The sequence below is a fragment of the Diabrotica undecimpunctata genome, chromosome 2 (genome assembly GCF_040954645.1).
Source record: "Diabrotica undecimpunctata isolate CICGRU chromosome 2, icDiaUnde3, whole genome shotgun sequence".
Lineage (NCBI taxonomy): Eukaryota > Metazoa > Arthropoda > Insecta > Coleoptera > Chrysomelidae > Diabrotica > Diabrotica undecimpunctata.
This window is the reverse complement of record NC_092804.1, coordinates 48569997-48585178: the sequence shown is the minus strand read 5'-3', so window position 1 is coordinate 48585178 and position 15182 is coordinate 48569997. Positions and strand designations below refer to the sequence as shown.

The 15182-nt window shown below is 31.7% G+C and overlaps 1 protein-coding gene across 2 annotated transcripts in view; it reads left to right on the top strand.

Annotated features, from left to right (window-relative positions):
• The window catches only part of RhoGAP100F (Rho GTPase activating protein at 100F), a 539358-nt gene that overhangs the window by 326253 nt on the left and 197923 nt on the right, over positions 1-15182 (top strand). For both annotated transcript variants that reach the window (XM_072522830.1, XM_072522831.1), the window contains exon 5: positions 13294-13551. In XM_072522830.1, coding sequence (XP_072378931.1) covers positions 13294-13551 — 258 coding nt within the window. The remainder of the gene's footprint in view (positions 1-13293; positions 13552-15182) is intronic.

Below are 15182 nucleotides of genomic sequence, written 5' to 3'. Positions count from 1 at the left end.
GTCAAAATAGCAAATAATTATAATTAGTATAAGGAATATGGCGAAATAATGTGTAAAAAATTACCTAAAATTTAATTTATAAAATATATAAATAATATTATTCCGAGATTTCCGGGGGGAGGGGGGTCGCGGAGGTTGAAAATTATGTCATCATTATTTATACTGCGACAGAATATTCCAGCCAAATTAAAAAAAAGATTTTACGGTGAATTTCAAATGGACTCAATTTTTTCGAGGTTTCCCATATTTCTCGACCAGCGAAAACTATGTAGTTATTCATATTGCGACGAGCTACCTCAGATTACAAAAAAACAAGAGATTTCTAGCTGCGATGGAAGCCGAGATAATGTAAATTTTTCCTACGTGTTTCAATTTGAAGTTCCGATCTCGAAAAAAAAAACGGAGCTGAAACAGTTATCCCCTCAACTTTCCTATGTCGATATTTCAAAAGTACCTTGGTTTCGAAGGGCTGTAAGTTTTAAAAAATTGGATTAATTTTATAGCTATAAGTTTTAATATAAAGTTTAGATTTTCATTTAAAATTTGTGCAAATTTTACTTCTTAATGTTTATAAGCAATGGAGATATGATTTTTTTAATAATAGTCCCTAACTTCGTTCCTATTGGTCATAGAAGGTTTTTTTAATGTGAGTTTATTTACCAGCTATCCATTGGTTGTATGTGCAAGTCTGTAGCTTGAAAAATATAGAAGTTATTACAATTGTTTATAACTAAAAAACATACCCCTTTTTCAAACGTTTATTTTGTAAATAATTTCCATGAAAACGCAATATGCATTTAACTTATCAGATAGTTTGTTTTAAAGAATCCTACGAAATTTGCCAAATATGTCTAGCATCTTTATTAGAACAAGTTGAATAGTTTAAATATTTAGCCTCAGGGATAAATAAATTAAATAACCTTTAAACTATTTGACCGATCGGGGGGAAATTTCGCAGAAATTTAAAAGACGGTAATTCCTCGATGTTTAAATGTAATATTAATATTTTGTTTTGTTAATAAAAAATTAATAAAATTTATAAATTAGTAAAAAAAAACTGCTTTTTGCAAATATCTCCGTGCATTATTTATCAATTTTAATTTAAAAAACGGGAAAATAAAGATTTTCTTGATATAAAAAAAAAGGAAAAAAGTAATAGACAAAAAATTAAATTGTGACCATAAATTATTGTTTAAAAAAAACGCAAGGTAAAATACGAGTACTTTTTCATATATTCGTCATCTAGTAACCCCCGCCTATGTCTTAAAAGATTTAGATATCTGCGAAAAATTTTGCCGTGAAATCGATGATTTTTGCATAACCAGACTGTGCTAATTATTTATTTTGCTTCACGGTTTGGCATTTCAATCTAATCAATAATAAATATATTTACAAAATAACAAGAAAAACTTAAAACTTATTTTACAGCTCTAGTTATATTCCGTTCCACTAAAATAATTCATTCCCATTCGTAATTTCTCAGACGTCTATCAGACGTCCAGTTGAAGTCTAATTATGGTCCACTACACAAATTGCATGTCTATCCAAAGTACATAATGGCGTCTTTTGGACGACCAACAGACGTCTTAAACTACCTGAACTGACTCTTACGCTTATTATGTTGCTCTTAACATTGTGCAACCGAGGCGTTTACTATAAAATTTTTTATTTTGTATTGTTAATAGCAATTTTTTTGTTGTGTCACGTATTCTTTGAGTTATTATATATTTGTATGATTCTTTACAAAGTTTTTCACAAGATAGTTTCTTTGTTCGAAAAAATTGTGATTTAAATTTTATTTAATTAATTAAATTGAAGACATTTAGTATTTTATAATGCTTTATTTTTGTTACCTTTAAAAAAATCAGAAAGCGTTAAGTTTGATAAAAAATCTGTTATATTGGAATATAACCACTGGTATTTTTCTCTGTGAATCACCAGTTTAAAACTAAGTTTAAAATTAGGGACACATTAAGTCGCTCAATATGTACCATTAGAGTCTGTATACAGTGTGTAAAAGCCAAATGGAATAAATTCATTATTTAGGTTAATGTACATATTTATAAAAAATTCCGAAACACGTCAAATTTAAATTTTAACTTGACATTCTTTAACGTGAAAATGCAACCCCTACCTTCAACCCCTTTAGAATGACAGGTACAACCCCCAATTTTTAAAATAGGAAGTATAGGCTTGTGATATATCGTTTGAATGGTCTTTTCATTCTCCATTCAAAAATGTTGTCGCTTTCAAGTTTATTAAGATTAATTAAGATAAAATAAATTAAAATCATGTGGTTACCGAAATTCGCTTCAATACAATCAAAAACTAAAATTTAATGCAAAACGTAATGAAATGTAGAACACGAAAAAGAACTATGAATGTTAATGAAGTAGATGTTCAAAATGTTCACCGCGAACGTCTTGGCAACATCCTAATCTCAAATAAAACTGTCTTCTAACATTATTTAACATAATAGGCGTAATCGACCTAATCGCAAGCGTTATTCGTTCTTTTAAGTCATTTAAATCAAAAGGTTTAGTTTTGTACTAGAGCAACAGAAATGGACTTCTGGCGCCGCTCGGCGGGAATCTCCAGACGCGACAGAATAACAAACGAGAGAGTCCAAGAAATCATTTGGGGTTACACATAATATTGTTGATGACATCAAAACGACACAACTCAGATGGTACGGACACGTAAGGAGAATGCCGGCGAATAGAATACCAAAACAAATTCTTGAATGGCAACCAAGAGGTAGGCGAAGACCAGGAAGGCCTAGAAGAAGTTGGAGAGAAGGAGTTGATAAAGAAATCAGAGAAAGAGAACTGGAGGACGATCTATGGAACGATAGAATGAGATCGAAATTGGAAATCGGAAGACGTCGAAGAACGTTGTAAACCGAAATTATATATATATATATATATATATATATATATATATATATATATATATATATATATATATATATATATAGATATATATATATATATATATATATATATATATATATATATATATATATATATATATATATATATATATATATATATATATATATATATATATATATATATATATATATATATAGTTTTGTACACATGGCTCTACACATATTCCCATAAAAAGAAATCTAATAATGTAAGATCAGGTGATCGCGCTGGCCATTCAATCGATCCTCGCCTCCCTATCCACCGATTGGGAAATATTGTATCGAGGTACTGCCGGACATTAAGTTGGTAATGTGGTGGTGCTCCATCCTGCTGAAACCATATCGTATTCGCTGGAACTTGAGGGTTTCCTGGATCAGGATATAAATTTGCCAACGTTGGAATGACATCATTTTGAAGTAGTGCCAAATAATTGTTGCCATTCAAGTTGCCCTCAATGAAAAAGGGACCAATGATATTGTTTCCTACAATCCCTGCCCAAACATGAACCTTTTGAGGGTATTGAGTGTGTTCTTCTCTAATCCAGTAAGGATTTTCCGTGGCCCAGTAGCGGCAATTTTGTCGATTAGCATGACCGTTAAGTGAAAAAGTATACTCATCAAAACATAACGTCTTCTAATTGGATAATATTCCAACATGTCCATCATTTGCTCACAAAAAAAAGTTCTCCTATCAAAATCATCTTCCATGAGCTCCTGAGTAGGTATCATCTTATAGGGATACAATTTATTTTCTTTTAATATGTTTACTATCGATGTATGGCTAGCATTGAATGTAGTGGATGTCTGTCTACTCGATGTATGTAGATTTTGAGTTTTTGACATGAAATAGGCGAGTTACTTCCTGTTGTATTTGGGTGTTATCTCCGTAACTAATCATTTGTAAAACTGTTATTTTATGCATTTCCGTTAATCTAACCATTTTTCAGAATTGAATTGAACGAACTTTTTACTTAAATTAAAATACTGACAACTTATATAAAACAATTTACTAATGCGTGTTAAACCATATTAAATAAAAAATCGGTTGCCTGTAAAGTCGGTTTTACGGGCGAAGATTTAACGTGACAACGTCTTTTTCTCGGTAGAATATTTATTGATATGAATATTATTAAATTGCACAATAGGAACAAGGAATTGAATGAAAATAAGAATTGCACAAATTTTAACTATAGAAATATATTTTGTTTACTAAAACATTGTACATGTAAACTTAAACTTAACTAATTTCTATTTGAGTGATTTTGTTGAGGATAGGACGATGATAGGAGAAATATGAAATGAAAGGAAGTGTTTCTGCTGTAATGTGTCTTGAACGCCAAGAACGCTCGAGAAAGACAGAGACACAAGCACGGAAGCACGCACCGATTCAACGCGCCTAATTCTCTAGTGCTGCGCGCGCAGCGGACCGATCATGTTTGAGTGGGAGAGAGACGCAAGGCATTTGCCGGTCCGGCGGGCCTCTCTCTCGTTCGGTGACTCACTGTAACAGACGTGAGCGGGCGTTACACTTTTTCATGAATGACTCCGAGCCACAACCTAATTTAAGACGTTGTCACGTCAAAAACCACATTGCTATGGTTTTTGTTCACTTTCTCATTATCAAGACCTAAACGGGAAATAAGTTTTGAGTATATTTTAGCCAATTTTGGGTAACCACATGATTTTAATTTATTTTATCTTAATTAATCTTAATAAACTTGAAAGCGGCAACATTTTTGAATGGAGAATGAAAAGACCTTTCAAACGATATATCACAAGCCTATACTTCCTATTTTAAAAATTGGGGGTTGTACCTGTCATCCTAAGGGGGTTGAAGGTAGGGGTTGCATTTTCACGTTAAAGAATGTCAAGTTATAATTTAAATTTGACGTGGGGATTTTTTATAAATATGTACAGTAACCTAAATAATGAATTTATTCAATTTGGCTTTTACACACTGTATAATTATAGATACATATGTAAGTCTGCATTGTAATTTTTTTGGATGAGTGATTAAACATTTTGAATATTTCAGATAATAATTTTATAACAATTATAATTTGCTTATTGGGGGCTTAAAGGAGATTGAACAATCACTGGGCTTGAAGATAGGGTAAGCAAATAAATTGAAACGTTGCGAATAGCTACTTGTGTTTTGGTTGAAGAGCAAGGTCGTGGGTAAGGATACCTTTTTTTGGGGACTGCGAGAACTAACTACAAAAAACAAATAAAAAAAATACTTACAGAGATATTCTGGGCAACACTAAATAAGAAGATGTTTTAATTATTTAAAATTAGGACGCCATTTAAAAAAATCGTCTTGCAGATTAGAAAGCAAGGACTTTTTTGCTAAAAAATTTTAAGGGTGAAAACCTTTTTAAAAGAAATAGTTTTTCTAACGCCTAGTTTAAGAAAAAAATTACATATTTATTTTTATTGTACATAATAAATAATATAAAATTTTTAAATTTATTAACAAACATTACATTGAGTTGAACACCTTCTAACAAAACAGAATTAAAACTATGGTTATGTACCAAATGGCAAAAAAGGATGTACTAAATGTCATATGTCGAAATTAAATACCAAACTGAATTATTAATTAATTATCAAAGGTTAATTTTATTTAAAAGAAAACTAAAATAGGACAATTGGCTGATCCATAAAACTTATATTTATTTATAAACTTTTAAAATGACATCAGAGTAAATCATGATAAATGTTTATTTAGAAAAAATTAACAAGACTACTTGTTTCACAGGCTAATTATTTCTTTTTAAATTACTAAAAAAATTTGTTACCTTAGGATTTAAATACAAAAAACAAATTCTGGGAGAAATCAAATCAAAAATTAAAACTGGACTTCAGGTTATCCTGGACGATCTTCTACTTAAAACCATGTCGGCTTACTTAGCCCTCAGACGCTGTTATCAAATCCCTTGTCACAGGATACAGCTTACAACAAAACGGTGATTAACTCACTTTGCCAAGATTGCCGCATATTGAGGGAAATAAGGGATTAAGGGAAAATTTTGCCGGTTTTCAAAACTCTACCAAGACGAACCCTTTCCGTTTAGACTCTAAATTGTTCTCCTCTCACCGCCAACTCTCTTGTGCCAAACTCGTATTTTTTCGTACCAGATTTTACTCGCAGCCAATCGGGTCTCTCTTCTGTGGTATTGCTAGAAAAAAATCATGCTACAATCTTTTATTTCTGATTTAACAAAGTTTATATGAAGGTCTTATCCAATGATGAGGTTTAGAATAAACTGAGGAGCGTTAGTCATCAGTCGCAATACCTTGCGACTCTATATTAAATTAAATCTCTACATATATTGTAGATAGATGCCATTCTACATAACTGGAATCCATAACTTCATATAGGTTTATATATAACTTTGTAGTCGTCAGTTTGGTTTTGCAGATTTAATTTATATTTGCTCCCAGTCAGCCAGTAAAGCTGTCTGAGTCTGTAGTCCAGTTAGCTTCTCTTAGAGAATGTCTTTTCTTGATGTAAGACGTATTTCGAGATATATTCCTAGGTATTTTACTTCATTTTAGTGTGATAATTAAAGTTTGTATAGTGTTATTGGGAGACAAATTTTGTTATGGTTTCTGAAAATCCCTTGAGCGGATTTTATTGAGATTGGTTTAATGCGCCACTTATTAAGTCAATGAATTATATTTTTTGAATGTGCTCTTCTTGTATGGGTGAAGGGATATTTATATCCTTATGGTATACCTATCATAAAAAAATAAAATAATTTTTAATTGAAGGTAATTAATTAGCACCATCGCATCATATTCCACTTATCAACTTTGCAGAGGCGTACAAAAATATTATTTTAATTATTTATTTAAATACATAAGTAATTACGTAAAAATTAAATCTAAGATCGATATAATTATTCAATTATCATGTGTGTTTTGACAGGTATTATTATAGAGTGTTATTATAAGATGCCTAACACAGTACTTCAAGATACAGAAAACTTTGCAAAATACTTATTTCTTCATTAGACTAAACAATCTAAATCAAACTAAAAATGTTAACATAAGATCGCGTCATTACACTTCATTCTCTATTTATAGAATTACTGTGTGCTGTAAATGTTATATTTGTTTTTTTACGTTAATTTAAAAGTTTCCTTGTGTTTGTTTGTTGTATATTCCATATAAATAAATGAGGTAAGCTAGACTATTATCATGTGATTGCTCGTATACAGTAGTGCATTTTTTTTTGTTTATTTTACTACTAAATTCTATGAAATAAAGGGGGAACTAACTACTAAAGAGTTAATGGCTTTGCTAGAAGAAGACTCAGATTGTGAAAATGCTGACTCACTTGATGTGGTTTATGTGAATAAAAGAAGAAGGAAGAATGAATAAAATCGGATATTGTAGGTACATATGAAATACAAGTAAATGGGAATTCTGACGATTCTGATTATGATATTCGGATATTCCTCTAAACCACAGATCAAAACGTCCAAGAAAATACCAGGCAAAAATAGTAAATGATCAGATCAGGAAACTCTGTTGAGAATATATAAAACACTAATTAGATCTAAATTAGATTATGGATCAATTGCATATGCATCTGCTTCAAAAACACTACTTAAAAAACTTGACAGCATACACAACGCTGGTATTAGAATTGCACTCGGAGCCTTCCGGACAACTCCCTCCGAAAGCATACTGAGCGAAGCCGGCGAGCCACCTCTAAATTACCGAAGAATATACTTAGCTCTAGCGCATGCTACATCTATAGCCTCAAATATAAAAAAACCCCTCTACTTTAATACTTTTAATAACAAATATATTAATTATTACAATAATAAGCCCCGTGACCCCAAACCTTATTACGAGAGAATCCGATTATATAGCTCCAGACTGAATATTCAATTCCCAACAGTATTTCAAACAAATACCAATAACTATCTACCTTGGACTATCGAACAGCCCAAAGTTATTACAGCGTTAAGTATATATAATAAACATGAAACTAGTCCTATTATTTTTAAAGTTAAACTAAATTCAATCCTAGATCAACAATACAATGAGTGGATTAAAATTTATACAGATGCATCCAAAGGTGAACTTGGCGTTGGAGTAGCAGTGGTAACACCAAATGAAACTTTTCAATTTAAACTTCCTCTAAATTCCAGCATCTATACTGCAGAACTATTTGGTTTGCTCAAAGCTATCAAGCAAGTAAATCTTAAAAACATCTCTTGTTGTCTAGTCCTTTCTGACTCTCTCAGCGCAGTCAAAGCTATGCAAAATGTATACCCTAAACACCCCATTGAGAAAATTATCAGGGCCGAATTAATGAAAGCTCAAGAAAATTTCAGAAGAGTCCACTTCCTATGGATACCATCTCATATAGGCATAGAAGGGAATGAAGAAGCAGATACTAGTGCACGTAACGCTATCACCAGTAACGTATCAGAAACAGAGTGTCGGAGTATCGCAGGCGATCTAAAAGTTTATTTCAAAAATAAGGTGTTAAGTGCGTGGAATCGGGAGTGGAATGACTCTAGTTCGAAACTCAGAACCATCAAAAGTGATATTTTTTCATGGAAGTCCACAGCCAAAAGTAGAAGATGCCAAACTATTATTACACGTCTACGACTTGGACACTGTAGGTATACTCATGCCTATCTCTTCTCAAATAGTGAACCTCCAAAATGCGAAACCTGCAATACAGTAGACAGTATAAAGCACTTCTTGATAGACTGTCCTAAATATGTAAATCAAAGACAGTCTTACAATTTGCCGAATAACCTGAAAGCACTCCTCAACAAAAGTTTAGTTCCGAACAATTTATTAGGTTACTTAAAATCTATAAATATGTTACACAAAATTTAACTTAATTAATTGCTAAAAATGTTCAATTGTGCACAAATTGTAATTAATTGTAACAATGATTGATTGTTACAATGTTAATTTAATATTATTACAAATGTTACAGGAATGTCGCTAATAACCTTTGGGTGGATGCGACTTTGTTTCTTTAAATAAAAAAAAAAAAAAATAGTAAATCCAAATTTACTCCTTCGTACTCAGTAGTAACTTAACAACAGTCTGATTGGTATTTAGACAATATAAAAGCCAACCATGGAGGCAAGTCACATATGGAAGTTTTTTCACAAGTTTTAAGATACAATATGTTCCTTTATTAAAAATTGTGCTGTTTTACCTTGCAAATGAGAAAAAATATCTTTTCGGTTATAAATTAGTCTTCATTTATGTGTTTTTAATCCAATCTAATAAATTAATTGTTAAATTTCTCTTTGTTTATTGTATCCACCGTTAATGAGTTAATACTATAAAAAGAATAAACGTACCTCAAATTTACTTAAATTACCTTAAAACTATTGTAAAGGTAATAATAAAGTCTATTTAATAAATATATTCTTAAGAAATAGAACACACCACGCCGATGCACGTATAGAATCTGGAACGAATAAACTATTTCTCTGATTCACATTCTTTCCAAAAACGTAAATATATAGACTAACGAAATGTTAATAAGTTTACCGATGTTTCAATGAACTTCTCTAATTATACGCTCGTGAATCGCAATAATTTATATTGTTACGGGCGCAAATTTTATGAAACTATTATACTTTTCACTTATTTATATTAGCGAACCATACACAATAAAAATGACCCCGGTAAGAATTTACTTCTAATATTAACATTGTTGCCGTTAGCTCTTAGTTCAATTTGTGGATGAGTTACCTTTAATTAAAAATTGTCCTACTACAACTATAGAACAACAGTATTATCTGCGAATGTTGCTTGTATAACAAGTATAATTGTGATGGCAGAATCCTGCCTTGTAGTACTCCAAATTTAACAATAGATATGTATTCACAATGATAATGATTTTTATTGTTTAAAAGTTCAGGACGCCAGGAAGTATCAAAGGCTTGTTTGCATCCAAGAAATGTCCCAGCGCAATATACATTTTGTATGAAATCTACATTGATAGTTTATTTTAATTGACCCTATGTATATGGTAGTGTTGCAAATTCTTGTAGAAAACAAATTTGTGAGTTAAGTTTAAGCTATTTTTTTTTCAATGATTGCTTTTAATTTATCTCACACTAGTTATACAAGGTGAGTCATATGGAAATGTACGTACACCTACCTCTTATTGAGGCCTCTTTGGGAAATATCAAATGACCACTAAAAAGTGTCCACTCCCATTGTTTAATAATACACAGGGCGAGTTTTGAATTTTGTCTAAATTTTCTATTCGTCATAACTTTCGAACCATAAGCTTGATGTGTCTTATATTTTGTTCAAGGGTTACATTTCTACAACTTAATCAAGTGATTTATTTAAACTAAAAAAAAATCCAGTCCGGTTTCAAAAAATTTGTTTTGTTCATAGAAAAAATTTCACCCTATATACGATTATTAAAATCTCAATAAGAATTTTACAAATTGGATAAATAGTTAATTAAAATGGTATGTTCATTTTTTCCCACATAATTACTGTATTGTTATTAAAAACAATTGACCATGAATTAAAAATTTGGCAAAGTGGACCTTAGATTTAAACAAAATTAAATTTTTTTAAACAAATATTTAATGTATAAGTATTAACAATATCACAGTTTGTGTTATACATTTTAAATAAACCCTTTAACCAATTTCCAGAATTTCATAAGATAGAAGTTGTTATGAGAGATTTGTGAATCGTATGGGGATTTTATTATTTCTTAATACTCTCTCAACTTTTGACTGAGAAAGACCTAATTGTCTGCTTACTTGCCTGGTACTTATTTTAGAATCTGCTTCGACTGTATCAAGGATGTGGTCTCTTTGTAAACGATCTAATGCTCGTTAAGATTTTGATTTAAGAAATGTTCCATTTTCTTTTAAATAATTAAACACTGATCCAAACGTTTAACACTAGAAAGTCGGGCTTAGCATACCTACCTAGAAAGCCCGAAGGGATCATTTTGGCCCCAAGTTCCTAAATCAATAAAAACCAAGTTTAGAATTAACTATTTATTTGGGAATAAACAAAAAATAAAAATAAACAGTTTTAAGAAATTATATAAACTTTTGACGATACAATTTGATTTAATTTTTTAGTTTCATTTTAAACATTTGGAACACCATACAGTTTGTAGTTTTTGGCATTTGCCACACATTACCTTGTTACAGTCGTGGCACTCATTGGAAGTATGATTTCCTTTACAAAACATTTGCAATGCCTTGGCCAATTTTAACGATGTAAAGTAGTTATCTGTCGTAACATTTTTGCCCTTTCCCAGTTGATTTTCCATTAACCGCAAAACAACATGTTCATCAACACTTTTGTATCTTTCTTCCGTAGATGATCAGTGCCAGTATAAGGGTAACCATTTACAATATATTTTGATTCCACGCATGTCAAAAGTCAAAATTTTATGCCAAACTTATCCGGCTTATTTGATATGTACTGTGTGAACGGGCACCTGGCTTTAGAAGGCAGTAGTTGTTCGTCCACAGTAAGGTTTATTCCCGGTTTGTAACATGCACCACTATTTTCTATAAATCCATTCCAAACCGCAGAGGCTAGAGAAAATTTGTCGGTTTTTAATCGTTCAGATCTCGTTTGCTTTATGTCAAATCTAAGATATTTTATAATATCCTTGAATCTGTCTCGTGGCATAGTTTGCCTAAAAAACTGAGGACCCCATACTGTTGACCACAAGCTGTTGGTTGGGAAATTTTTGGCGCCGTATACTCCTCTTGCGTACATAATAGCAAGGGCAGCCTCCAGTTCTTCCAAAGTTATAGTCCATGTGTCATTTTTCAAACATCGATATGCTTCTGCAATAGTGCATTCTTTTATATGACGTAACATACTGTCGTTGGTTTCACGTTCACGTTTCTTTTTGCATACGACGTAGGACCTGATTCCTCTCGATAAATGTTGTGCTGAGCGCGGCGTCCTTTAATGAGCAAACATTCAATGAATATAAAGATACTAAAAATCATAATCTTACCAGGTACTGATCCAGAATCAATAACTTTCCACGTTGTTCCGTCTTTCGATTGTTCGGTGTCTCCGATTGAAATAGTTTTTCCTTGTTGACCTCTTTTTCTCTTTTGACTTGGTTTAGATGCACTTGGATTCACGATAAAATTAGCTGACTCGTGCTGTTGAGTTGTAGAAGCAGTGTTTACATAAATCGGTGAGTCTTGTACAATAAAACTTTCTAACTGCTCTGAAGCATCAGAGTCACTTGAATCATTATTTTGTGGTAGTACGTATTGTTCATCGTCTGACTCATTATTTTCTGCAGATTCAGATTCACCTCCCGAAACATCTTCTTGTATTTTTCGTATTTCTTCAAGAAGTTCAAGCTCTGATAGTCCACGACTAGACATCTTTACAGTCGTCTTGAATTTTCACAATTGAACGAATGTTTCAATATTCTAGAAACGAGAGTAAGCAGAACCTAATAAACCGCACAATAAACAAAATACTTTCAAGGAACAAACAGTATATAACAAAATACCTTCTAGGAATAAACGTACATAAACATAATTTTATCTATCCGACAGAAAGTTAAAAGAAATCGTCAAATTTCCGTGAAAACGATAATAATTAATAAAGGGCCAGTTTGGCCCCTTCAGACTTGGTAGGTTTGTTAGAAAATCCATTTAATAAATTTAGTAAACAATATTTTTTTGCGTTAAATAAGACTTTGTATCAAAATATTAAAAGTCATAAAATATGAAATTATTATTGTGTTAAATAAAAGAACTACAATAACTTCAAATCGCAACAGGGGCCAAATTGGCCCCTCCGACTTTCTAGTGTTAATGATTTGAAACTCGACGTTTTGGAAATCGTTTTTTGTATTCTCTGCTGGCAGCTCTGCTGTTTCCGCCACAAAACCTGTAAACAAAAATAATATCTGCATAATGTTGCTATTGAAAATTGATGTGGCATTTTGAGAATTATGTGTGATTGTTGACTTTGAATAAAAAAACAAACCATCATAAATTCGTTTATGGTGATTACATCTAAACCATCATGAATTCGTATACGCTTTTAATCGGCCTCAATTGGTCATAAATGTTCTTAGGCTCATTTGTTTTATTCCTATTTCTATTTAAGTTACAAATCTGCCATTTTTTCAAAAATTTTTAATATTTACTCATAGAGACCACAAATACTGTATAAAATCACCTGTAAGTACATTATTGTTGTGATTACTATTATGGTCTCGATAATCTTGATAATGGTACAAACACGAAATCGAAACATATAATATAAAGCATAATTTTACGATCATAATGACGACTAAAGCTAATATCTAATTTATCTTTTTAAATTATTTTCAGCACGTGGAAAGACGCGGTGAGATGATAGTCCGCATATTGGAGGCTCGACACCTTAGTAGAACCGCCAATGAAGCCGTGAAGAGATTCACAGCTATGCAAGATGCCAAACACACGGTACAGTTCGTGGAAATCGTTAAGAGGCCCGGCCAAACACTGGGCCTCTATATCAGAGAAGGTAATGGAATTGACAGGAACGACGGGGTGTTCATATCAAGAATAGCGCTGGAATCTGCAGTGTATAATAGTGGATGCTTAAAGGTAATGTACAATTACAAAGCAGTATCTTATTTAACTTTTGGTTTATTGTACGGATAGATTTGTATTAATTATTTAACAAAGACGATTCGTAAAACATAATAATCATAAGAATTCCAGCACGATAGATTAAAAAATAAATATAAAAATTTGAATTTATAATAGTAATTAGATATTATTCTTAAAAAATGTTAAATATATTTCTTGTATATGTATACCATGTGTATATATATCAAACAAACGACAAGGAACAAGTTGTCGGAAAATATGAAGTCGGGGAGAAAGAGTGGCACACTACCAAAATATGCCAATTGCAAATACATTCTTTAAAAAAAAATTAACCAGAAAATGGACTTGGTTAGCACAAAATGGAATCACTAAGAACGAAATTGACTTCATTCTAATTAACAAGACTGCCACAATAAAAGATGTTAATGTAATAAATAAATATCAAAGGAGCGACCATAGACTAATCAGAGCAAATATTTTTCTAGACCTGAAAATAGAAAGATCAAAATTATTCACAAAACTAAGAGTAACCGGTATAAATATTATCTAAAAGAAAACTCAGATCACCAACAAAGTCAATTGATGAAAGATTACATGACCAAATCGACAGCTCTCAATTAATGGAGATCGAAAGTTGCCTTGATAGTGCCAAAGAAATCGAAGGCCAGCAATAACAAAATGAACAACATAGTATACTATCTGATAAAACTAAAATAATGCTAAAACAAAGAAGGGAAACGAAAGTAAGTTGTAACATACAGAGGATACAATACACAGAACTTTGTAAGACTATATGGAAAAGCATTAAGGAAGACATAAAAAAATACAATAAAAGACTGGTAGAAAATGCAATCGAAAAAAATTAGAAAACAAGAAAAGCATTAATCATTTAGAAGAAGCAAATCGTTGTTTTAACAAACGAAAACACCAGAATTACAGACAAAAATGAAATAATACAACTCGTGACTAAATTCTACAGGGAACTATACATAGCCCCTGACACACTTGAAGAAATAATCAGTAACCAAAAAGATATACCAGAAGTCCTTCCGAAAGAAGTACAATCGACAATTATTACAAAATTGAAAGGCGGTAAAGCAGCTGGAATAGATGGTATAACAGTGGAACTGCTTAAATATGCTGGCAATAAATCCTGAAAAATTTTAGCAGGCATATCTGCCTAAGATCGAGTTGCATATCAGACCACTGGAATAGAGCAAACATAATTCTCATTCGTAAGAAAGGTAGCAAAGGGGATATCAAAAACTAGAGACCGATAAGTCTACTACCAAAGATATATAAGATATTTACAGACATCATCAACAACAGATTACCAAACGCATTTGATGTTGCACAGCCGAGAGCAAGCTGGCTTCACAAGTAGATTCAGTATCATGGATCATATTCATACACTTCGAGAACTAATGAGTAGAGCTAAAGAATATGAAATACCGCAAACTTTAGCAAATATATAGACAAGCAAAAGATGAGGTAAATATGTATAAAAAACTCCAGAATTTCCCACTATCAGAGGCGCCCGACAAGGAGACGCAATATCACCAAAGCTCTTCACTGCAACTCTAGGAAATATATTCAACAAAATAAACTGCCAGAACTAAGGAATA